This window comes from Aotus nancymaae, unplaced genomic scaffold, assembly GCF_030222135.1.
Source record: "Aotus nancymaae isolate 86718 unplaced genomic scaffold, 86718_ANA_hifiasm-v0.15.2.pri h1tg000003l, whole genome shotgun sequence".
Classification (NCBI taxonomy): Eukaryota; Metazoa; Chordata; class Mammalia; order Primates; family Aotidae; genus Aotus; species Aotus nancymaae.
This window is the reverse complement of record NW_026988414.1, coordinates 1,736,584-1,761,968: the sequence shown is the minus strand read 5'-3', so window position 1 is coordinate 1,761,968 and position 25,385 is coordinate 1,736,584. Positions and strand designations below refer to the sequence as shown.

General features: G+C 52.6%; 1 protein-coding gene across 1 annotated transcript in view; it reads left to right on the top strand.

The window, feature by feature from the left end:
* The window catches only part of HMCN2 (hemicentin 2), a 162,606-nt gene that overhangs the window by 13,226 nt on the left and 123,995 nt on the right, over positions 1–25,385 (top strand). The window contains exons 2-10 of the mRNA XM_064377021.1: positions 7,003–7,073; positions 7,575–7,733; positions 8,590–8,712; positions 17,336–17,507; positions 18,134–18,240; positions 19,138–19,258; positions 21,444–21,707; positions 24,453–24,597; positions 25,119–25,240. Coding sequence (XP_064233091.1) covers positions 7,003–7,073; positions 7,575–7,733; positions 8,590–8,712; positions 17,336–17,507; positions 18,134–18,240; positions 19,138–19,258; positions 21,444–21,707; positions 24,453–24,597; positions 25,119–25,240 — 1,284 coding nt within the window. The remainder of the gene's footprint in view (positions 1–7,002; positions 7,074–7,574; positions 7,734–8,589; positions 8,713–17,335; positions 17,508–18,133; positions 18,241–19,137; positions 19,259–21,443; positions 21,708–24,452; positions 24,598–25,118; positions 25,241–25,385) is intronic.

The following is a 25,385-nucleotide window of genomic DNA, read 5'->3' as shown; positions in this document are numbered from 1 at the left end:
GAGCTAGCTCCCAGGGCAGGTTTGGGGATTGTCTGTTCAGAGGTTGCACGGGAATTGTGTGCGTGTGCACGTGTGTGAGTGCATGTGTGTGTGCGTGTGTGTGTCGTGTGCACTCTCCTGAGAATCTTCTTTGTTCATAACTTGGGGCAGACTTTAACAAGCTCTTGCCTTCGGTCTCTGCTGGGGCCTGCTCTCTATCTCCAGAGGAACCACGGACACCTTTGCTGATCTGGCCAGTGCCCCCTGAGTGTGGCCAATCTCCACATGTCCAAGAAAACCACATTTGGTTTCCCGCCTTGTTTCGGATCTGTTTCTCTGGGCGAGGGGCCGCAGCATCCTGTGGTGGGAGAGCCTGGAGCTCGGGCGGGCCCGGCGTTCAGCAGTATTTGTTGAGTGTTAATTGGATGCCTGGTATTGTGTTGGGGACAGAATGTAAAGATAAGTGAAACTTGGGTGCCGATCTGGAGCTGCTCGAGCAGTGTGAGATTCATTGATAAGTTTATTAATTCACTCCTTTGAACAATATTTATTCAATATTTATTTAAGCACTTACCATGTGCCAGGCACTGAGCTTGGTGTGAGGCTTGCTGTAGTGAACAGCAGAGACAGGGCCACTGCCTACATAATGTATCCAGTCAACTCTTGCCCCAGAACTTCCCCCTGACATGGAGGGGCTCTCTTCTCTCTGGGCCTCAGTTTCTGCATCTTTAAAAAGATGGGGGAGGGGTCTTCAGATCTCTTCCTCCTCAAAATTGTTGTTTTGTTTTGTTTGTTTTGAGATAGAGTCTTGCTCTGTCGCCCAGACTGGAGTACCGTGTTGCAGTCTCGGCTCGCTGCAACCTCTGCCTCCCAGGTTCGAGCGATTCTCCTGCCTCAGCCTTTTGAGTAGTTGGGATTAGAGGCATGTGCCACCACGCCCAGCTAATTTTTGTATTTTTAGTAGAGATGAGGTTTTACCGTGTTGGCCAGGCTGGTCTCGAACTCCTGACCTCTCAAGTCATCCGCCCACCTCGGCCTTCCAGACAGGAATGAGCCACCGCACCCGGCCCTCGTCATTGTTTTGTTTGGCACATAGGTTGTGGTCAAATTGGCTTTTCTGAAGTTCATTCTTGCTAAACTGCAGACTACTTGGGGATTCTGTGCTCTGGAAAAGAGAAAGGTGCTTCTGGGAGCCACGTCCCTTAGCAAGGCTTGGGCCTCCCCACGCAGCAGTGCAGAATGATGTCCTCCACACTATAGAATGATATCTGCCCAAAGGTGTCTATGTCCTACTGCACAGAACCTGCAAATATGTGATCTGCCACGGTGAAAGGAACTTTGCAGGTTTCACAAGGTCATGGATCTCGAAGTTGTCCTGGATCATCCAGGTGGGCCCTTTATAGTCACAGAGTCCTCACAGGAGGGAGGCAGGAAGCTCAGAGTCAGAGAGGGAGCCGTGAGGACAGAAGCACAGGAAAGAGAGATGCCCTGCTGCTGCTTTGAAGACAGAGGAAGGAGCCGTGATCCAAGGCCTCAGCAGCTGGAAAAGGCAGGGAAACCGACCCTCCCCTAGAACCCCCAGAGGGAATGCAGCCCTGCCGACGCTTGGATTGAGGACCGCTGACTTCCATAACTGTGTAGTCTTCAGGCACTAAGTTTGTAGTAATTTGTCACAGAAGCAATAGGAAACTGAGACAGAGGCCAACCTTAAAATCCTTTCCAGGGCTCTCTGGTTCAGGGGATCCTTCCCGGCTCCTGAAATGTCCCAGGAATTGCATTAACCACATGGGCCTTGGCACTCGGCATGTGCTGGCTGAGGCCTTGGGGCATGAGGACGTCAGAGGAGGAAGTCGCTGCGTGGGGATGCCTGGGCCTTGCTGAGGGATGGGGCTCCCAGAAGCACCTTCCTCTCTTCCAGAGCACGGAATCCCCTAGAAGCCTGCAGGCAATGGATGGCCAGGCGTCAGGCAGTGGATCGGCAACCTCCCTGCCTCCAGCCGCAGGGCTGCCTAGACTGTGGGTTTCTCAATCCAATAAAATTGCCTTAAAAAAAAAGAGCTTAAAAGAAAAAACAATAAAGGGAACAAACATAGGTGGCAAACATTCTACTTACCGAAGTAAAACTGAAAAAAACATCAACTCCCTTCTATTATTATGAGCCTTTCATGAAAGAAAGAATAATCCCCTCTCCCTCCAGGCAGGAAGTGCCTGGACCACGGAATAAAGGGCAGCTCTCCCAACCAGACTGCACTTGCTTTCTGAGGACTCACCTTACCAGCTTCTTTTTTTCCATGTTGCTTCAAACAGAGGGCCTGTGTCAGTCTAGCAGTGACCTGGCATTGGGAGCCACAGAGTTAGGTGGACACTGATGACAGACTCTGATGGGGAGTCTAGAGGGGGCCAGATTCAGAACGGGACTCTGTGGCAGCTTTGTGTGGCTTGCAGGCAATGGGTGGTCACTGGGGATTCTTGAGCAGGGGAGACGTGGGTTCCTCCAGTATGCGCAGGTTGGGAGGATTGGAGGTGGGAACATCAGGGGATGGGGAGGAGTTACAAGATTACTGATTTTGCATCCAAAGTTTTTACAGATGCTGTTGCCATTGACCCAGCAATTCTACTTATGGGAATGTATCCTAAGAAAACAATTGAGCTACTGCCTAAAAGCTACGGATGAGAAGATGTTCTTTTTTTTTTTTTTTTTTTTTTTTTTTGAGATGGATTCTGACTCTGTTGCCCAGGCTGGAGTGCAGTGGCACGATCTTGGCTCACTGCAACCTCCACCTCCTGGGTTCAATTGATTCTCCTGCCTCAGCCTCCTGAGTACCTGGGACTACAGGTGCCTGCCCCTATGCCCGGCTAATTTTTGTATTTTTAGTAGAGACGGGGTTTTGCCATGTTGGCCAGCCTGGTCTCGAACTTCTGACCTCAAGTTATCCCCACGCCTCGGCCTCCCAAAGTGCAGGGATTACAGTGTGGGCCACTGTGCCTGCCTCGAAGATGTTTTTAATAACATTGTTCATTATAAAAATTGGTACTAAAACAATATGGGATTGGACAAGGCTGTTATTAGCATTTGCACAAAGGAAATACTTTGTAGCTATTAAAATGATGTTTGAGTAACCTCTGGAAATTTGCTCACATTTGTTCAGTGAAAAGAATTGGGTTAGAAATAGTATGTTATTTATACTTCAATAAAAATTCTGCTTAAAAATAGCATGCATTTTTGTAAGATGTATTTATACATTTAAATATATGAATATAAAATTTGAAGATTATATATAAAAATGAAAATGATTATCTCTGGCTGGTAGAAATACAGGCAGTTGACCGGGCACGATGGCTCATGCCTGTAATCCCAGCACTTTGGGAGGCCGAGGTGGGCGGATCACGAGGTTAGGAGATTGAGACCATCCTGGCCAACATGGTGAAACCCCTTCTCAACTAAAAATACAAAACTTAGCTGGATATGGTTGCGTGCGCCTATAATCCCAGGTACTCGGGAGGCAGAGGCAGGAAAATGGCTTGAACTCAGGAGGCGGAGGTTGCAGTGAGCCGAGATCACACCACTGCACTCCAGCCTGGTGAGAGAGTGAGACACCATCTCAAAAAAAAAAAAAAAAAGAAATACAGGCAGTTATGCTCCTTCCCTTTTTTGTTTCATTTTGTTTTGCCTGCCAGGAATTTCTGTGTCTAGTTCCCTGAGAGCAATAGTTAAGAAGAGCTCTGTTCTCGAGTTTGCCCAGACCTGGGCTCATCCCAGCACTGCTGCTTATTGGACAAGTCACTGTCTCTGGGCTTCTGTGTTCTCCTCTGTAAAAATGTGGGTAACACTCAGATCCCAGCACTTTGGGAAGCTGAGGCAGGTGGCTCACATGAGGCCAAGAATTTGAGTCCAGTCTAGCCAACATGGGGAAACCCTGTCTCTACTAAAAATACAAAAAAATTAGCCAGGCATGGTGGTACATCTCTGTAATCCCAGCTACTTGGGAGGCTGAGGCATGAGAATCGCTTGAGCCTGGGAAGTGGAGGTTGCAGTGAGCCGAGATCATGCCACTGTACTCCAGCCTGGGTGATGGAGTGAGACTCGGTCTCAAAAATAAATAAATAAATAAATAAAGGCCGGGTGTGATGACTCATGGCTATAATCCCAGCACTTTCGGAGGCCAAGGCAGGTGGATCACCTGAGGTCAGGAGTTTGAGACCAGCTTGGCCAACATGGTGAAACCTCATCTCTACTAAAAACACAAAAATTAGCCGGGTGTGGTGGCAAGTGCCTGTAAAATCAGCTACTTGGGAGGCTGAGGCATGAGAATCGCCCGAACCTGGGAGGTGGAGGTTGCAGTGAGCCAAGATCACACCACTGCACTCCAGCCTGGTGACAGAGCAAGACTCCATCTCAAAAAACATTTAAAAAAATGACGTTTGGACCTACCAGGTGCTAGGAGGAATTCAGTGAGCTGATAAGCAGGAAGCATCTCAGCACATGGCCTGGCACTTACTAAGTAGTAACTGTCATTATCATTCATGTCATGTTAATTTCTTTTTACAGTGAACACATGTGATTATCTAACAATGAACCAGCACTGAGTGAAATGATTGCTCTTCTTAGAGTAGAATTCTAGGACCTCATATCGAAGCAGGACTGTCTTTGCACTGTGTGAGCACACCCGCTGGAGCCTGGCCAAGCGCACTCTCACGTCAGCAGCGCCGCTTCCCATCGGCTGAGCCCTTTCCATGCCAAGCCAGGGGTTTAGCTACCTGGCTTCACTGAATTCTCACGGTGATAATTCTTGGTGAGAAGAAATGGTGGTGCTACGTGTCTCGTTCTACAGATGAAGAAACCGAGGCTTGGGGCAGTGAAGTGAGCTCTGCCCCAGAGGCCCCATAGCCCAAAAAGGACAAAGAAGGATTCCAGTCAGATCTGGCTGAGCTCCAAGGCTGAGGATTGAGCTGCTGCAGTCGGGCTGAATTCATTACTGTGGAGTTCAGAGGAAAGGACGTGTGGGGACGGCCAGGGCAGGCGAGGAAGGACAGTGTGGGATGCCACGGATAAACACAGAGCAGAGGGGCAGGGGCCCCAGGGGAAACTGGTGGCGGCTCATCCTTGAGCATGGTGGGGGATGCCAGATAATTCCGCAGGCTTTCTTTTCTAAGAAGGAAATACTGAGGTCCACCGACTGGTTGCCGAGAATGGTAGCTTCTTTAGGGCAACTGAGATTTAGAACTCCTGAACTAAAAATAGTTCATTTTTAGAGCTCACCAAGGCTGGGCACAGTGGCTCATGCCTGTAATCCCAGCACTTTGGGAGGCTGAGGATCAGAGGGGCCTGATCACTTGAGGTCAGGAGTTGGTCAGCCTGGCCAACATGGCGAAACCCTGTCTCTACTAAAAATAAAATATTAGACGGTGTGGTGATACACGCCTGTGGTCCCAGCTACTTGGGAGGCTGAGGCAGGAGAATTGCTTGAACCCAGGAGGTGGAGGTTGCAGTGAGTTGAGATTGTGCCACTATGTTCCAGCCTGGGCAACAGAGTGGAACTCTGTCTCAAAAAGTAAAGTAAAATGAAAATACATAGAGTTCACTGAGGACTCAAATATTTTTCTAAGAAACCCGATGTCCGACCAACCTTGCACAATCCCCACTGTGTGCTTATCTGCAAGGCTCCTTGGAGCCCCGGTCCGGCGTCCAGCACTGGTAGTGTCGTCTTGTGTTGGCATGGATCACCATTACTATTTTTTTTAAAAAAACATACTTTTTATTAGTGAACAGTTGTTCAAATATATACAACATAAATAGAAGAGAATGATGAGTCTCCATGTACCCATCACCCGGCATCACCAAATATTAAACAGCCCCGTCATTCTCGTCTCGTCCGTACCTCCTCCCACCCCCGACCCCCACTCAGGGACGATCATTTGTTCTAGCGCTTTGTTTATGAGGTAAATTTACATACATTGAAATGCTCCGATCTTAGCTGCACACTTTTGACAAATGATACACCGAGGAACTCACACGCCTTTCACAGTATATAGACTGTTTCTGTCTCAGACGCTTCCTTCCAAGTCAGGCTCCTCAGGCAACCTCTGTTCTGGTTTTCTTCACCTTCGATTGATTTTGACTGTTCCAGAACTTCCTATAAATGGAGCCATACCGTATGTGCCGTTTCGCGTCTGGCTTCCCTCGTGTGGGAAGCGCCCCTGTTGCTGCTTGTATCGGTGGTCGTCCTGCCTTCCTGCCGAGTCCAGCCTGGTTCTGTGATTTTACCCGTGTGTCTGTCTCTCCCCCGGATGATGGACATCTGGCTTGTGTCCAGTGTTGGCCTATTATGAATCCAGCTGCTATGAACCTTTGAGTACAAGCCTTTGTGTGCACATATGTTTTCATTTCTCCTGGGGACATACCTAGGCGTGGAATGACTGGATCCCGTGGGAGGTGCATACGTAATGTTTTAGAAACTTCCATTGTCTTCCAAAGCGGTCAAACCATTGTGCGTTCCCACCAGCAGTGAATGAAAGTTCCAGTTGCTCCGTGTCCTTGCCAGCCTCGAGTGCAGTCAATCTTTGTCATTTTTATTGCTGCTCTTTTTAAAATGAGCTCATACATAGATGGGGTTGCTGGAAGGTTTTCTCTTGTTGAGCAGCTGGTGTTGGAGAGTTGCTGTGTATCCCAAAATGGATTGTTTGTCTTCCCGGAATTCCTTCCCTACTGAGTGGGAGCGGGTGGGATGGTGGAGGCGGGGGTTCTTACGGGAGTCTTGGTCACCAAAGGTTGGGAGCTGCTGTCTGGATGGAGGGGCTGGGGCTTGCCCTCTGCCTCACCTCTGCTTCCCTGGAGCTCGGGCCCTGCTTTGATGCCGGACATGGGGCAGAGTGATCTGACCTCATTTCCTGGTCTGCTCCTGCAGCTCCGAGAGCTGCCCCCTGATCTCTCCCTGTCTCGTGTGCCAGCCTCAGCTCCTCTGAGCATCCATCCTGTGTCACTGACAAACCAGCCCACCGGACTTCCCTCTCTCTTCTCCACAGATATTGGCCCAGTGACCCTCACGGCAGACCCCGCGGTGTTTCAGAGGGAGCTGAGAGAACTCTATGTGCAGGTGGGCGGCCCCACCCAGCCCCTGACCCGCCGTCCCACTCTTCCCAGTCTGTGCCCCACCAAGAGGGTTTGGGGAGGAAGCTTCGAGTGCTTCTCTCTTGCCCAGCCTCCACCTCCCCCTCTTCCTGGGCGAATGTGTAGCTTCCTGGGGCATCTGTTAGCTACTTCCGTGGCCCCCTCCCTCCTTGCCCACTCGGAGTACTCAGCACAGTGCTGGGCTTATAGGTGTGGCAACTGCCTTCCATGCCAGATTCCGTGGGGGTGGGCCCATGTCAATCTTGCATGGATGAATGAATGAATGAATGAATGAATGAATGATGCTGCTTGTCTACAGTTAAAGCAGGTTGGATGTTATATCGTGTCCCCAGGAAGGAAGTGACTGGGTGGGTGGGAGGTGGCAGTTCAAGATGACTCCCAACACCCAATGGTTTTGGAGGTGTGTCTGGGTGGGTCCCATCTGGAGGAGGCAGGTGGCAGCTGCTGACAAGCTCCTGCCCTCCAGGGAGGTGGCGACTGCCCCGAGATGAGTGTGGGGGCCATTAAGGCTGCTGTGGAGGTCGCCAACCCCGGCTCCTTCATCTACGTCTTCTCGGACGCCCGCGCCAAAGACTATCACAAGAAGGAAGAGCTGCTGCGACTCCTGCAGCTCAAACAATCACAGGTGGGTGAGCCAGCTGTGGGGGCTCGAATGGGGTCCCCAGGGGGTCCCGAGGAAGGTGGGGTCTCTCACGCAGCAGTCCTGAGTTGCCACCGGGAGGGCAGAGCTGGGCACTTCTCTTCCATAGCCCTGGGTCTGCCTCCGCAATCCATGGCCAGAGCCTTGGAACCAAGCCGGCCCAGGAGGTCTGTGCTCTAGGCCCCAGCCAGGGCTCACACTTCCTCGTGCAGCTTGTTGTAGATGAAGACCTACACCACCCTACTGCTTTCACCCCCATCAAAGTCCGGCAACCTGTCTTCTTCCTGGCGTCGCCTCTGCTCCTGGTCTCTGCCGTTCATGTCCCCTTTGCCATTGTCCCAGGGTTTGGAAGATGTGATTCCCTTGCTTCTGGCTTTGGCAGTGAGGGCTGGGAGAGGGGACGTGCTGGAGGAAGGGAGGACGGCCAGCTCTTTGGCATCCTTGGGCAAGGTGCAGAGGGCCCGGACTGCTTCTCTGCTTCTGTGTCTAGAACCGGCTTGGGTTCTTCAAGGTTCTTCAACTCTGCAGCCTCCAGGGGCCACTGTGAGATGAGTCGACTTCCACGCCCTTCTTTGTTGTTGATTTAATAACAGTTCCCAATATGGAGCACCCACAGTTTTCCTGGCCCCGCGCTGAGCACTCGCCCTGCATCAGCTCCTGATCCCCGCGAGATGGACACTTCTGTTGTCCCTTCTATTAATGTGTCATGTGTCATTCTATACATGTGCCAGAGAGAGGAAAGGGCTCACTCCACGTCACCCCACCCTGGTTGGGCTCTGCTGCTCATCCCTGAAGCAGCTGGCCAGGGAAGTCTAGAGCAGGCAGCCTGTCCATCTTCCAGGTGGTCTTTGTGCTGACCGGGGACTGTGGCGACCGCACCCATCCTGGCTACCTGGCCTACGAGGAGATCGCTGCCACCAGCTCTGGGCAGGTGTTCCACCTGGACAAGCAGCAAGTAACAGAGGTGAGCACCGGGAGGGGGCACTGTCCCAGAGGCTGTCACTCAGGCACGGTGAGGACCTCGGCCATCCCTGTGGCTCCAGGAGGTTGAATGGCAGTCAGCCACCCAGAGATGCAGGGATATGGGTAGCTGAGCAGCTCTGGGTGCATGCCTGTGACAGACACGGGAAGCACTGTGCTCAGGCACTACCGTATCTCGCCAGACCCTTCCACCGGCCCCAAAGGCAGGTGTTTCCATGTTTCCAGGCAAAATTTTGCAAGTAAAGAGGGTGAGGCCTGACGCAGCCCCTTGGGATGGCCTGGGTTCAGCAGATGGTCCAGGCTGACAAGGTGTCCTAGAAGAGTGTGGCAGAAGTGTGGGTATGGCGCATCTTCTCCTCAGAGTCAGGGATCCTGGGTTGGGTGGAGGAGCATAGGAGCTCTCAGGTTCAGGCAGTGGTGCTGGGCACTTGGCAGGGAGGGGCTGGCTTGCTGTGTGGCCTGCAGTGCCAGGATCTGGGTTCACTAGAGCCCAGTGCTTCCGAGGTACCTGCCGCCTAGTCTTGCTCCTGGACAGGGGTGTGTCCTTCCTCCCCTTGGGGCCCTGGTATCACCCTGTTCAAGGTTGTCCCTGCTTTCCCTCCACCCCACACTCCCATCCCCTCCCGGGAGCACTGGGTCCTTCCAGGGGCCAGCTGGGAAATGATGAACAACCCTCTCTCTGGAAAGGACGAGCACACCCATTTCCATGGTGTAAATACTCCCACCTTGGCTGATTCCAAGTCCAAGTTGGGAAGTGGTGCTGACACTTGGCTTTCCTGAGCCTACACGAGTGGCTCCCACACAGGCACATCTCACCACCACGTCCCGCCCGCTTGTCCCCTGGAGTATGTCCAGCCCCTTATCTGACCTCGCTGCCTTTCTGGTCCCTGTGTTATCCCCTTGCCCAAACTTGCTGCCCTGCTGGTTCTCCGTTGTCTCTCCAGTGTCCCACGCTCCTCCCCGCCCGGGGCCTTTGCTGGTGTGACCTGTTCTTCTAGCTCCTTCTCCGCTGACTCCTCCTCACCTTCCCAGTTCTGGCTACGAGCACCTCCTCATGGAGACCCTCCTTGATTTCCTCTCAAGATTAAGTCTCCTTCCGTGCCCCTCCCAGCTCCCTGTGCTGCGTTGCATAATTATAACTTTATAACTGTGCAATTATTAAATGTCACTAGGCCGTGAAGTTCCAGGGGCTGGGTTGTGAGTCCCAATGTCCACAGCCTCCCCAGCACTTCATGTTTCCCAGCTCAGAGCAGGTCCTGGGTAAATAGCTGGCAAATGGGAGGGGTCCCTCGTGCCCAAGTCTCTGGTAAGAGGAAGGAGAGAGAGGCAGGGTGTCTGAGGCTGGTCGTGGCCTCCAGCCAGTTCTGCTGCGTTGCCTCTGGGAGAAGGTTTTGTGTGTATATATTTACGAGCTGTGGAAAGCTGTCTCCAGGGCCGTGTTTAGATCAGTGTGCCTTCACTCCCTGTTGACAGATGGCGTTTATGGTTCTCTGCGACACTTTAGGCTTCGTTTCTTGGCATGTCAGCCTACCCTGTCACCGAGTCACCCAAGTGAGGGTGGGAGGCATTTCAGAGTGGAGGAATGGCTTGGTTCTTGCTTTTGGGGAGACCTATCTGGGCAATTACGTGGGTTCCTGTCAGGCGAATTAGACACAGGGGAGCTGAGCAGGTTGCTGGGGGCACTCGCCCAGGTGTGAGGCTGGGAACCTGGGCGAGGCCACTACTCCCGGCTGTGGGTCCAGCTTTCTGCTGCAAGAGTCTGGCCGGGCAGCACGTGTCTGACTGGGTAGGACCACCAGTGGCCGGAATTGGCTGCCTCTGGGCAGGGGCCTGGCTCCTTCTCCTTCCTGGACATAGAGCTCTGTCATTCTTTAGCTTAATGCCTTGGACCTAGCCCCTTCCAGATGTTCCCAGACATTTGGCAAGCCTGGGAAGGTGGCTGGGCAGCCAGGGCTGTGGTCACCCTCCCAGGAGAGATGAATGGTGCCTTCGCCCTAGCCAAGGGGCCTCCAGCTGGGAGAACTCCCCAGAAGTTGCAAAAGGCTCCACGCTGTGCGTGCGTAGTTAATCCATTTACCTCTCCAAGCGCATCCATGCAGCCTGAGGGGCATCATGCACTCTCTTCCCTCGTTTACCAAGCTCCTGCCTCGTCCAGGCGCAGCTCTGAGTGCTGGTGCGGAGGTGGCCAGCAGTCACAGCGAGGGCTTATGCTTTGGAGCATTTTGGGTTTTCTTTGGTTGTGAAGTTGGCCTCACTGGTACCTGGATCACCCTTTGGGGTTCCAGGGTAGCTAAAGGAAGGTGAGGACCTCTCCCTGGCAGGGGAAATTGGGAGCTTCTACAACCCTCAGACAGGGGACCGCGTCAGAGGCAGGCAGCCTTGAACCTGCCCCACAGCTGTGCACTTTTGATTAAGACTTAGATAGGTCCAAGAGCCTGCTGTGCCTCCCCCAAGTTCCCCAGCAGACACACAGCTCAGCGCACTGTCACCAGCCCCGACAGTGGTGGGGTTGGGGAAGCAGAGCTGGGCAAACCTGACTGTCCTGCAGCTGCCCGAGAAGGCCCCTCTGTCTTTTTTTTCGGGAGGACATTGGGCCCCTTGCTCTCCTCTGCCGCCCCCACCCTGCAACTCACAACACAGTTTCCAGCACGGCCGGTTCTGGGAACTGGGAGTCTTCCCATGTTCAGCACCAGCAGGCACAAAGGGTGAATTACCCAGGTTCTGCACATCTGCTAGGAGAAAGGTGTCCTTCTGAGACAGTGAGGGCAGGCAGAAGAGGGGGTGAAGGAGAGTGGCTGGGGGAGCTTCTGACCAGGTGGCTCTGATTAATAGGTCAGCAGGGGCCCAGAGATGACTTCATCCTGGATCCCTCCCAGGGGCAGGCGGTGGGGGCTTGGACTCCAGGGTAAATAGCTGGCGAATGGACGGGGTCCCTTGCACCCAAGTCCCTCTGCCTTTCTGGCAGATGCCTGGCTTCAGACCTCGCAACTCTGCCACTTACCTGCAGTGTGACCTCCAGCACAGTCCTCAGCCTCTCTGGGCCGAACTTTCTTCTTGTGTGCAGTTGGGTTAATGAGAGCCCCTGGCTGGTGAGATGGTAGTGAGGGTGAGAGGGAAGCCCTTGGTAAGAGTTTGTGATGGCTGAATGCCATCCCACCCCGCTGTGCTTCAATGTGAAGCCCACAATATGCCCCTCAGTGCCATCAATGCCCCCTTAAGAGTAGGAGCTCTCTCTGGAAAAGATTCACTGAAAGGGAGAAGCTGGGGTGAGTGCCCAGGGTGCCCAGCTGGCAAGGGGCAAAACCCCCAGTCTAGGGTGCTCTCTCCATCACTTCATGGTGAGCCTCCTGGCACAGGGCCTGGGACCCACAGCCTCGTCCTCAGCGTTCTCATCTGTGGCTCGGGGACCCATCTGTCCCCCGGCTTTCCTTCCCTGCTTCCTCAGCCGCCCTGGCTGTCAAGTGTTCTGGGAGGAGCCTTGGGGATGACTTATCTGCCACAAAGCGCCGAGCAGCAGCCATCTGGCTGGGGGAGCAGTGCCAGACTTCTCGTTCCTTCCTCGTCGGTGACAGAGATGAGTGCTAGTACATTGCAGGCTCCCTGGCCCCCCCGGCCCCTCTAACATCTGGAAGCCATTGCCTTCGCCAGATAAACATTGAGCTGGCTTAGTGAAGGCTCTCTGCTCCCAAGGCTCCCCAGATTCCACGCTGGAGCCCTGGGGGCGCTACAGGTCTAGAAGGCCTTGCCTTCAGGCCTGGCCCTAAGGGGGTCTGGTCCTGCTGTGGGCAAGAGGGTCAGCCCCCCAACTCCCAAGCCGGGATGTGCTTACAGGGCAGGCCATCCTGTGGGTCACTGGCTTTCTGTCTGGTGTCCCAGCCCTCTCTGTGGTTCAGTAGCCTGAATTGCGGGGCATCCTCCCTCCGTCAGAACATCCTAGAACAAGCTTGTAGCAGCAGTTGCAACACAGTAGCGGGTGTGACTCCCCTGGGCTATTGTTGACTGGTTCTTTGCTCAGTGATGATTCCCTCCTGACCCCCTGACAAGACCTGGCCCCGGGGAAGGGGACAGTGGTCATGGACCTGCTTCTTTGCTGTTGAGGGCGTTGCCTCACACGTTGGCCGGCTTCTGTGGGCCTCTGCAGCTGGGAGACCTCGGCCGCTGCTCCCTTCTGTCCACCCCACATGGAAGGAGAACCTTGTCCTCATTCCTTGGCTAAGACAGGTGGGACCTTTTCAAGAGACACATTACTTAGAAAGCTAGGCAAGACAGAACAATGAAGTAGCTCCAATTATAAAAACAGACGTGTTTTCAGAATACGGAATTCTTCTCATGTGATAGTTGAACTCTAGCCGGTAAACTTCTAGGCACCTGTCTTCTAGCTCAATCTGAAAAAAAAAATGCTCATTTTCTAATTCTTTTGATTTCTTTCCCTTTTGTAAAAGATCACATGGTAAGCAGAGCTGAAGGACTATGATTTAGAGCAAGAAAGACCAGTAAGTAGCATGCAAGACGCCACTTTCAAAACCCATATTCGTGGCAGGCATTGCTAGTCAATCACAGAACTTTTTCTACTTGGGGCTGAATGTGGCTTTGCCTTTCTTCTTTAGACAGCTTTCCAGGAAGCATTTCCAGTAGATTGGAATTGGTAAGCAACAGTTTGCTGCTGTGATTGTTCAAGTGGATATTAAAGTCACAGAATACATGGTGTTTTGTTTTTTTTTTTGAGATGGAGTATTACTCTTGTCACCCAGGCTGGAATGCAGTGGCACAATCTTGGCTCACTGCAAACTCTGTCTCCTGGGTTCAAGTGATTCTCCTGCCTTAGCCTCCTGAGTAGCTGGGATTAGAGGTGCCCGCCACCATGCCCAGCTGATTTCTGCATTTTTAGTAGAGATGGGATTTCACCATGTTGGCTAGGCTAGTCTCAAACTCCTGATCTCAGGTAATCTGCCTGCCTCGGCCTCCCAAAGTGCTGGGATTACAGGCGTGAGCCACTGTGCCTGGCTGCATACTTACTGTTTTTAAATGACTTTTACTTCAATAAAAAAATTACTATGAAGAATTTCCAAGATACAGTAAAGTAAAAAGAACACACTTACCAACTATATTCAACAATCATTAACATTTCTGCTCGACTTGCTCTCTGTCTCTTTATACTTTTTTCTGAACTGTGACACCTTATCCATAATTAATTCAGCATGGATTTCTGAAAAAAGATAGTCTTCAACATAACCCACAATATCATCTAATAACATTAATAGTTTCCTAGTGTCATCCAGTGCACAGCCCGTGTTCGAATTTCCCTGTCTTCAAACTGTCTTTGATCGCAGTTTTTGTCAAATCAGGATTTAATCAAGGACTGTGCATGTCCCTTGGTTGTTACGTCTATTAAGTCCTCTTCAGCCTGGAGCCATCAGCTCTGTTTTTATGACACTAAGCTGTTGAAGATGCATGAATTGGAACCCTCTCCCATGTTCTGGATTCTTCTGATTATTTCCTCATGGTGTCATTCACTTTTGTTTTTCTTTTTTGAGATGGAGTTTCACTCTTGTTGCCCAGGCTGGAGTGCAATGGCACGATCTCGGCTCACTGCAACCTCTGCCTCCCGGGTTCAAGCAGTTCTCCTGTTTCAGCCTCCCCAATAGCCAGGATTCCAGGCGTGTGCCACCATGCTCGGCTATTTTGTATTTTTGGTAGGGATGGGGTTTCTCCATGTTGGTCAGGCTGGTCTCGAACTCCTGACCTCAGGTGATCCACCCGCCACTACCTCCCAAAGTGCTGGGATTAACAAGTGTAAGCCACTGCCCAGCCAACTCTTTTTTTTAAATCCCCTGTGTTTCCCCCAAACTGAGTGAGTCCAAAGGCCTGATTGGTGAAGGCTGACCTTTTTGGTGGGAGTGTTTCCTAGCTGGTGCTGAGTGTGTCTTCTGTTGCATCACACCAGGAGGCAAATCATATCTGAGTATCTAGTATTGCTGATGATAAGTTTGATGACTGGGTTAGGGTGGCGACAGCCAGCTCTCGGCGTGGTCGGACGTGCTTTTGCCTTTATGACTCAGGTGGCCTGTAGGGTAATGTTCTGGCTCTGTGCAGACATCCAGTTCCCATCAACCTTTCATCTAATAGTTTTAGCATGCACTGAGGACTCTTTCCTGAAATGATGATTTCACTGGGGGCTGCAAAATGATGCTTTCCTAACTGTAGCATTCCTCCCACATCTGTGAGTGGGCATTCTTCCAAGATGAAGACCTTTTATGCATCAAAAGCGATGGATGGTTTGGTTTCTCTGAAGTACGATTTCTATTGAAAAGGCACGGAATCGCACTTAGTTCTTTCTCTTCAATTAAGGAGTCACTTCAGTAGTGGCAGGGGAGGTTTTACTGTTTTGAATTTTGCTTTCTCTTTTTTGAGTACTGTTATTTGCGCATGGATTATGTCATTCGGTGTGTTTCAATTGAGTGCAGTTTTTGGGCTGGTTCCTGTGTCCTTTTGATATGTCCCTATTTGTCTTTGAGCATTTCTTTGTTTTATGGAAAAACCCATCATCCCAGGCTTACCTTATAAATTGCCTGCCCCAGGCCTGGAATTAGCCATTTCTCCAAGGAACTCTAGTGGGGAATGGTGTTCAGAAACCAAGATCTGAGGACTGGTGGTGATCATTGATAGTGAGATTTTTGGCCATCATTGCTTCTGGATCAGTTGCTCTGTGTGTCTGTCTGTCTGTCTGTCTACCTACCTACCCACCTAGCAATCTATTATCTGTCTCTCTCTGGAGAGCTTATACTGATATTTCCAATTCAAATTTTGTATTGTGGATCTTTTACTTAGCTCATCTGATTTTATACTTACAGCTCTCTCTTACATTTGTTTATAATAAAAATATCTTGATTTGGAAAATATTAACATCTTTACTTATTTGCTTTATCCAACAAGATACGTAAAATGGTTTCAAAATCACAGTGCTGATAGTTCTTCCGACTTAAATCTACTAACTAAAGTGTTTTGTTTTGTTTTGTGTGTGTGTGTGTGTGTGTGTGTGTGTGTGTGTGTGTGTGTTTGCAGTTCTTTTTGTCCTTCTACTGAGAAAGGATAGTTGAGCCAGTGGGTTCAGAATTCACTTTGAGTTGTTCTTTTCTCTGTGGTTATGGTACCAACTTTATGGTTGAGCTCATTTTGTTTCAGTTTTAGGGTTTGCACAGAATGGATGCTCTTTGAGATAACTTGGCTTGGAGAGAGAAGGTCCAGACCTGAGGGCCCCCTTCTTCTCCCTCTTTCCTGATTTCCTTGCTGGTACTTAGGTGACTTGGCTATTGCAAAGGAGGAGGCATGAGCTGGATAGAGGAGGGGCATGGAGTGAGGTGCCTGAGAGGTGGGCTTGAGGCCAGTCTGATGGCTCTGCCTGGGCGACACATGTCCTACTGAACTCACACAGCTGGCAGACGCCTCCTCAGTACCCATCCTGTGCCTGGCAACAAGCTCAGGGCTGAGACACACATGGGCACAGCGAAGGGTCTCTGCCTCCACAGAGCTCCCAGGCCGGTAGGGTTGAGAAGCCCAAATGCATTAAGTGTGAATGAATGGAGTGCAGATTGCTGCAAAATAGTATGTACCAGAGAACAGAACCTTTTCAGGATTAGAGAAGCCTCTTCAAGCAGAGAGGTGAAGAATAGCCAGAAGATGGTCGATGAGGGGGCAGGGCGTTCCTGCAAAGAGCACAGCATGTGTGGGAGGGGGCTGCCTGTGGGAGGACTGAGGTCCAGCGTAGCAGGCAGGGGGAGGCAGTGGCACAGTGACCTTGGGTCGGCTTAGGTGCCTAGGACCATAGAACGTAGGGGCTTGAAGGCCTTGGTCAGGATTTGGAGAAACTAAATAAGTTTGTGTTCAGTTTGTGGTAGAGGGAGTATCTTTGAGGGAGTTTGAGGACCTCCTAAAATCATACCCTAAATGTGTACCTAAGGGGTAAGATGGTGTCCCAGGCGGAGGGTCCTTACCTTTTATCTGATTCTCAGTGGGACTTGTCCAAAAGATGTAAGATTTTAGAATGAATAAGCAATTACAGAATCCAAGGACTTAGGATTTCTCAACATCGTGAAAGTCCATCCAGCAATTCCTCGCCTCTGTGGATTGCGAAGAGACCCGAAGTCTTTGCAGCAGCGCCTCTCGGTCCTGCCTAGGGAATGTGGCGCGCTGGTGGGAGCACAGGTGGAGGCCCCTGGGATGATCGGTCATGAACTACGTGGGTCTGGGGGAGTTTCCAGGTCTCCAGGGTTCATTGTGTGTACGAGGCACCAAGAGGGCTTCCTGGAGGAAGTGTGGGTGCTGTGGAAGTAGGCTGGGTGGAGAAGTGGAGAAGAGTCTTCCCAGCAGAGGGCCACGGCCTTGCTCCTTCCCTCTGAGCTGAGTTCTCTAAGTGCTTCCATTCAGACTTTACAGCTCAGAGCCCATAGAAGTCAGGAGGGTCACAATGTGTGAATCGGGCCTGGTGTTGGACATGGGGCATGGGGTGGCCTTGGGCAGCCTGAAAAGTCTGTATGCTGCCTAAAATCCATGGTGGGGGAAGACATTGTGGGCACCTGCTGGCATCAGCTTCTCGTACTTACCTCCAGGTACTGAAGTGGGTGGAGTCAGCCATCCAGGCCTCCAAGGTACACCTGCTGTCCACGGACCACGAGGAGGAGGGGGAGCACACTTGGAGACTCCCCTTTGACCCCAGCCTGAAGGAAGTCACCATCTCGTTGAGCGGGCCGGGGCCTGAGATTGAAGTCCAGGATCCACTGGGTGTGGACCACCTCGGGGCTGGCCTTCTCTTTGGCCCTAGGACTGAGCTGGAGCCCAGGATGGGACAAAGAAAGAGACCAAGGGTGGCAGGGTTTCAGACATGAGGCTTCAGGAATAAGGAAATGTGGGGGGAAGGGCACACAGTGGAGAGAGGGTGCCCGTGGTGTGGGAGGAAGCAGGAGGGCCATAGCAGCCGATGATGGGAGTTAAGATAATGGTGGTCCCTGGATCGTGAGGCTCTCCCCGAGCCTTTTCCATGGTACCCGGTGGATTCTCATGGTGGTAGGAACTCATAGCACATCATACAGATGGGAAGCTGGGGCTCCTGGAGCTGATACTCATCAGGGTCGACAGAGGCAGGGGCAGTGTGATTCGGATGAGGTCACCTGGCCGCATGGTGCTCTGAGGATGTCATGAGTGCCCAGATCTAGAGGTCGGGTGCACAGCCCACCCCGGGAATCCCTGAGGGTGGAGCGTGGCATCAGGCGGTGGCAGAGGACAGCCAAGACCTTTGTCAGTTCCGAGAAGACTGAGGCTAGTGTTTGGGGCACTGTGGATTCCTGGAGACAGGCGGGGCTCCTGCCACCCCCAGGAAAGGGACTGAGCAGCCCTTGTGGCTTCCACAGGGAGGATCCTGAAGGAGGACGAGGGCCTCAACGTGCTTCTCAACATCCCTGACTCGGCCAAGGTCGTAGCCTTTAAGCCTGAGCATCCTGGGTTGTGGTCCATCAAGGTAAGGTACTGAGTTGCAGGAGAAGGTGGACCAGCTTCACTGGACTGGAACCATCTTCCTTCTGCTTGCCCTGGGGAGCCTTGGGCCTCAGGAAGCGGATGGCTAGAGTGTGGGTGGTGATGTGGTCATATCAATAGAAGTAAAGGGTCAAGGGCAGAGGAAGGGCATTCTGCCTTGTACCAGTGGGAAGAGGTAGAGTGGTTTGGGGTTAGTTTGGGAACATCTAAGAAGAACTTGGAGAAATGACTTCAGGGTTCAGAGGTGCCTGACCAAGCTGTGAAGAATGTGTAAAGAGGCAAGAGGAGCTTTGGTGGGAGGCCTCAGTGCGGCAGGGCTGGCAGGAAGAGAGGGGTCTGCTGTGATCTACCAGGGCCTGGGAGCCAGGAACTGCAGGCCAGCTTGGCTCCCAACAAAGCATCCTGGGGTGAGCGGACTGCTGCCCTGGAAGAGTGGGGGGTCCCGGTGACCAGACGAACATTTAGTGAGCACCTTCTGCAGGCAACGTGCTAGGCACTGCAGGTAAAGTGGCAGTGTCACCACCTGCCTTTCAAACTCTGAGCACCTTAGAGCTGAGAGCTGTAATGCCAGTGGGGAGAGCAAGGCAGGGAGTTAGACGTGCAGGGGGACAGACAGGGCCTGCAGGGGCTCAGGCGGGCCGAAGGGCAGCACAGCCTCAAGAGTGCCGCTCAGGTTGGGGTTGAAAGCTGGGGCTTCAGCTCCTTCATTTGGGGAGCATGGTGCTGGGCCCCCTGGGAGCAGGTAAGTTGCCCCTGTGTCTATAAAAGCAGGAGGATTTCAGCTGCTGATGCAGGGCTGGGTCAGGTTGGGTGCCTCCTGCCCTAAGCTGGTGTGCTGGGGTCCCAGCCTCTGGTGACGTGAGACCTGGGCCTGTGCTAGGTCTATAGCAGTGGCCGTCATTCAGTGAGGATCACAGGTGTCAGCAACATTGACTTCCGAGCCGGCTTCTCCACTCAGCCTTCCCTGGACCTTAACCACACCCTCGAGTGGCCCTTGCAAGGTACAGCACCCCGACCCTACAGACAGTGCTGAGCTGCCTCTGAAGACCTGGGACTTGGTTTTGGGAGGTGGTGGAGGAGGTATTGGGGGAACACTTGGCTGCATGTGACTGTGGAGGCTAAGCCGGACTGTGCTCCCAGACCACAGCGGTGTAGACCAAGCTTCCAGGCCAGCTTTCCACCAGCCCCAGCCCAGGTCACATTGTGACATTTACCTTTAGATCATCCTCCCTGCCTCCAAAGTCCTGGAGGACACTGACACTGGCCTTTGTTACCGAGTTCACACCTCCTTTCTTTTTGTCAAAACCTATCTGCCTAGAGTCCTGCTTCTTCAGTTTTCCAGCAAACAGCAGGCTAGTTCAATGAAAGAACAGGTGCCAGCGAGCTGACAGCGACCAAAAAGGAGAGCAGTGCCTTACTGCAAAGGAAGGAATGTCCTGGGGGACATTTGGGTGCCCTGAGACTGAGGAAGGTTGGAGGAGCCTGGGAGGACGTTGAAGGTGGAGGCACAGGCTTCCAACTGGAAGCCACCCACCAGGGTCTGAGGATGCCTGTGTGCCTGCTGCAGTTCCACTGGAGAAGCCTGGCCCCAAGGCAGGCTTCTGGCACAGGATGCCTGAGCTCCATGCCAGAAAATACCATCTGGTGGCCAGATCAAAGGTCTCAATTTATAGTTTGGAAAATATGGTCCCTGCCATGGAGCCATTTGGAGACTTTTGCAAGGACCAGCTCAGCTCAGCTCCTCCTGGGAGGAGCCTGGATCAGGTCAGGCTGACTCTGGACCCTGAATAGTGACCAAAAATGGTGCAAGCCAGACCTTGAGGGCTTTCTTTCGAGTCTGTCTTCTCTAATGTTTGTTATTCTTGTCAGCCCTTGCCGGTTTTCCTGCCAGAACCAGGAGTCATATCTCGAAAGTGAAAAGGGGCTGCTTGCTCAGTTTGTTTGTTTTGCAGATAGCAGAAAGGGAAGAAGCAGGAACACTTTGATTCTACTGTTAAGCCAGGAGAGCAAAGAAATCCTACATGTAGTGATGCTGTGGGAATTGAAAACTGACCTGTCCCCAGTGGAAGTGGGTACAGAAGGTCTCATGTGACCCTGTTGGGTTTCTGCTTTTGATAAAGATGTATATCCAAGATAATTTTGTTTTTGAGATGGAGTCTCGCTCTGTCACCCAAGCTGGAGTGCAGTGGTGCAATCTCTTCTCATTGCAACCTCCACCTCTTGGATTCAAGCGATTCTCTGCCTCAGCCCTCTGAGCAGCTGGGATTATAGGTGTGCACCACCACACTCAGCTAATTTTTGTCTTTTTAGTAGAGACAGGGTTTCACCATGTTGGCCAGGCTGGTCTTGAACTCCTGAACTCAGGTGATCTGCCTTCCTGAGTCTCCCAAAGTTCTGGGGTTAGTCATGAGCCACCGCACTAGGCCAAGATAATTTTTTTAAAGATAAACATTTGGGAGGCCAAGGTGGGAGGATTGCTTGAGGCTAGAAATTCAAGACCAGCCTGGGCAACACAGCAAGACCACATCTCTACAAAATTTAAAAAATTAGCCAGGCATAGTGGTGCATACCTGTAGTCCCAGTTATTTGGGAGGCTGAGGTAGCAGTATTGCCTGAGCCCAAGAGTTTGAAGCTGCAGTGAGCTGTGATCACATCTAGCCTAGATGGTAGAGATTTTAAAAAGAAATTATGAAATCTGACTCCACTTCTGCCTCTTCTGGGATGTGTGAAAAGTACCACATTTCCATCAAGACAGAAAAGAAAACCAAACAGAACCTGAGCGTAGGGAGAGTCTGGTCAGAAGTTGGAGTCCGCAAACTTGGAGTTTGCTTTATCTGAGGCCATTCCCTGAAGCCTGTCTAATTATGGCCCACACCAGAGTTAATGGGGTGGAGGACAGTTCTACTCTGTGAGACTCCAAGTCAGTGCAGACAGAGGGGATGCAGCCATTGGGAAACCATGTTTGGAGGATCATGATGTTTCAGCACCACGGACAGTAGCAAGGGTCCTTCTCTGCCTATCCCACCCCCAGCGTCGGGTCAGCACAGGGGTAGGTAGGGAAGGAGGGACCAGGTAGGGAAGGCCAGGCAAGCAGGACCCCTGGGGTGTGGTTCAAGGGCTCCTACTCGAGGGGGATCACAGAGCCAGACACTTACACCAGCACCTTGTTCTACCCTCTCCCTGCAGGGGTCCCCATCTCCCTGGTGATCAATTCCACAGGCCTGCAGGCACCTGGCCGCTTAGACTCGGTGGAGCTGGCACACAGCTCAGGGAAGCCCCTCCTGACCCTGCCCACGAAGCCCCTCTCCAATGGCTCCACCTACGAGCTGTGGGGCGGGCCGCCCTTCCACACCCCCAAGGAGCGGTTCTACCTCAAGGTGAAGGGCAAGGACCATGAGGGAAACCCCGTCCTTCGTGTCTCTGGAGTGTCCTACAGTGGGGTGGCCCCAGGTGAGTGGTTGGCTCTTTTGTCCTCCAGTTCCCTGGCTCACTCAGAGTCTCATTTCTTCCTAGAGCCTTCCCTGACTGTATTAGATTAAATTAGATTAGAAAGTGTTTGTTCATTAAGCTTCTATGGACAGCTGTTCCCTATAAGGCATTATGTTAAATACTAAGATGCTTCAGGTGTGGCTCTCAGCTCAAGGATTAGAACAAAGTCATCCACTCATCCATCTCACTATCCATCCATCCATCTACCCATTCATCCATCCACCCACCCATTCACTCACCCACCCCCCCACCATTCACTCACCCATCCACTCACTCATTCATGCATCCACCCATCCACCCATCTATCCATTCACACATTCACTCACCCATCCATCCACCCACCCATTCACTATTAATTTACTTATCTATCCATGTATTTATCCATCTATCTACCTATCCGTCCACCCACCTGTCCACCCATCCATTCATCCATCTATTCAGCATTCATTTTGAATGTCTCTGTATGAGTCATGGTGCTAGGCACTGTGATACAGCAGTGGGCAGGGCAGACATGGGCATTTGCTCTCCCATGATCACGATCACTGTCATAATCACAATCATCCTAGTCATCATTTGGATACTTTCCATGGGCCAGTCCTGAGCCAAGCTCCTGCCATGTGCTAGCTTACTGATGCTTACCGCTTTTCTGAGGTGTGCCCTACTTCATCGATAAGGAAACTGAACCCACCTGCCTCACAGGGCTGCCCCGGTGGTATCCAAGCTACTGCACACAACAAGACAGCATTTGGGTCTTCAGAGGCCGCATGCAGGATGCATCCATTTGTGGGCCAGGGCCCTCCGATGTGGCAGCTGCTGTTACCATTGCATCATTGCAGGAACACATCATTTTGTTGTCCAATCTTTGGCCATGTTGTGTTGGTTCCCATATGTGTGGCTTTTTGCTGATTTCCCGTGTGTTCCTGAGGTCTCACTGTTCAGGCTGGAAGCTCCCAGGGGGCAGGGTGGATCTTTGGCCTTCCAGGTCTGCCTCTGGTCCTAGCAGGGATGTCTAGGGCACTGGCCATCTGGCCTCCTCACTGGCTTCATTGCCTTTCTCTGGCCCACTGTCTCCCTTCCCTGGAGGTAGCCTGAGAGAAGCTTACAAAGGTAGATGTCATTGACATTCTAGCACTTCTTTGTGGGGGATCTCAGTGAGAGACATCCTCCTCTGTCCACTTCAAATAGGGATGGAGGGTGTGGGGGGAAGAAGGGCCAGCTCTTGAGGCTGGCCACGGTGCCCGCTGTGCCCATGGTGCCTGTGGCACCCCTGGGTGGGGCAGGGCAGGGCTGGGCAGGAGAGCTGGCGACCTCTTCTTTCCAGCCCCCAGCTTCCACTCCCCTGCTGTGGTTCCTGGGCCTCTCTTCCCTTGGCCTTTGTAGCCTTGAGGAGGAACTTTCAGGAAGGAATTTCAGCAGGGGGAATAACAGCCTCTGTTTTCTGTCCCCTGTTCTTTCAGATGAATCTAAGAGTTTGCAGTTTAGCTCTGATTTTTGTTCTCTCTCAGCTCTAGATTGAAGTGGGGGGAGGGACGCAGTTTGGATATTTGCTTCTTTCCCGCCCTTCAGGTCCAGGAGGCTGGGATTTTGCCTTGTAGCAGGTGGCTCTGGGTTTGGAGAGATGAAGGTGGACCTGCGGTCCCTTTCAGCTCATGGAAGCGGGGAGCCCAAGCTGGCTTGGCAGAGGCTCCCAGGGTGCGTGGGTGAGCGGCGGCTGCTTTGCACACAGCCGAGGACGTGGCTGGATGGTTGGACACCCCTCCCCCTCGGGACAGTCGTGGCAGGGAGCCTGGAGCATGATGTCACCGCCGCCTGCTCATCCCCAGCCCAGGCCCCGAGGAGGTCTACTGCATTGTCTCATCCCCGGAGCATCTCTGCCGGGCTCCTCTGCTGGTGGGGATGGGGAGATGGTGACACAAAGGTTGAGCCCCTGCCAGGGGGCAACCAGCTCTGATGGACCACGGCTGACCCTGTGGGACAGTTTCTCAGACTTCTCCATTGAAGTAATTCCAATAGCCAAGGGAAGAGACTGTGTCGCTCCAAGACCAGGGTCAGGCTGGGGGGCAGTGGTGTCTGATAGCGGTCCCATGGGGCTCATTACAAGCTATGAGATTTCATTGAAGTCTCTGGTTTTATCTCAAAAATGTGTGTGAATTTTGCTTTTTTAGCCATCCTCCAGCTGTGCTTATTTTTAAATGAAAAGGTTTCCTTCCAACAAATTTGGGTAAAACCGATGTTCGAGGCAGAGGAGCAATTGCAGAAACCCACCCATACCCCTGGGGAGCCTAATCCTGGTTGGTAGCATTTCATCAGATTTTAGAACTGGCGCTAATACAATCAGATGGTGCAGCGGAAGGGTCTGGTGCAGGCTGGCCAGCCTTGAGTTGAACAGTCTCATAACCCACAAAAGCCCCAGGAGCTGTGCCAAGGGGCGCTGGTGGAGCTGGTGGAGCCACACATATTGTGCCACGAGGTCTCCAGGCACCTCTTCTCACCAGTTCCTCAGGACCACATGATCTGGATGGTACCATGATCACTCCCATTTTGCAGAGGTAAAAACTGAGGCTTAGAGAGGTGACCACCAAATGGCGGAACCAGGGGTTGAATCCTGGCCTCCTGGATGCTGGTGTGTCCCTGCAGGTCTCTGTGTCACCAGGTGTGGCTACGGGGTGGTGGGGCGACGTTCTGAGTCCTGGTCCCCGCCCCCAGGTGCTCCCCTGGTCAGCATGGCCCCCAGGATCCATGGCTACCTGCAGCAGCCCCTGCTGGTCTCCTGTTCCGTGCACAGCGCCCTTCCCTTCCGGCTGCAGCTGCGGCGAGGTGAAGCCAGGCTGGGCGAAGAGAGGCACTTGCAGTGAGTGGCCCATGGCAGCTGATTGTCCCCGGTCACAGGACTCCTGGCTGCTGAGGCCCTGGAGGGATCTCAGGGGAGTGGGTGGCAGGAGAGGGATCCTGGTCTCTGTCATTGTCCTCCTGGGCAGCCCAGCCTGGGACTCTCAGTGCAGCCAGGAATGGAGAAGAGTTTGTCCCCAAGACTCCCACCACTGCTGGGCCATCAGCTCATGAAGGAGCGAGGGGCCTTCCTCAGCTCCCGGAAAACTCAACCCATGCGGGGCCCAGCCGTGGTCCTCAGGGGAGGAAGGATGGGAGCCCAGGACTCAGAGAGAGGAATGGCCTGGCTGCAAGCCACACAGCATGTTGTGGACTTTCCATGTCCCTGGCTGTGTACCTCTCCTCACTGCACCTCACAGAGGAATTGGGGTCTCTCCTTTGGGCAGAATTCAGGGGACTAGGACCCTGAGGGGCAAATGAGGCCAGGAGCACCCTGACCGGAGTCAGTGTGATCGTGCACCTCCTTCTGCTCCCTGTTTGCAGGGAGTCGGGAAACAGCAGCTGGGAGATCCCGAGGGCCTCCAAGGCTGAGGAGGGGACGTATGAGTGCACAGCCGTCAGCAGGGCTGGGACCGGGCGAGCAAAGGCCCAGATTGTCATCACAGGTCTGTCCCTTGGGGCCCCTCTATGTACCCCTTCCTTACCCTCTTCCTGGGTTCTTCCCTCTAGGATTTCCTCCCGGTGAGTGTCCAGCCAGCTGCCGGGACTGTCCGTCATTCCGGGTCTGGCTGCCCAGGCTGCCACCTGCCT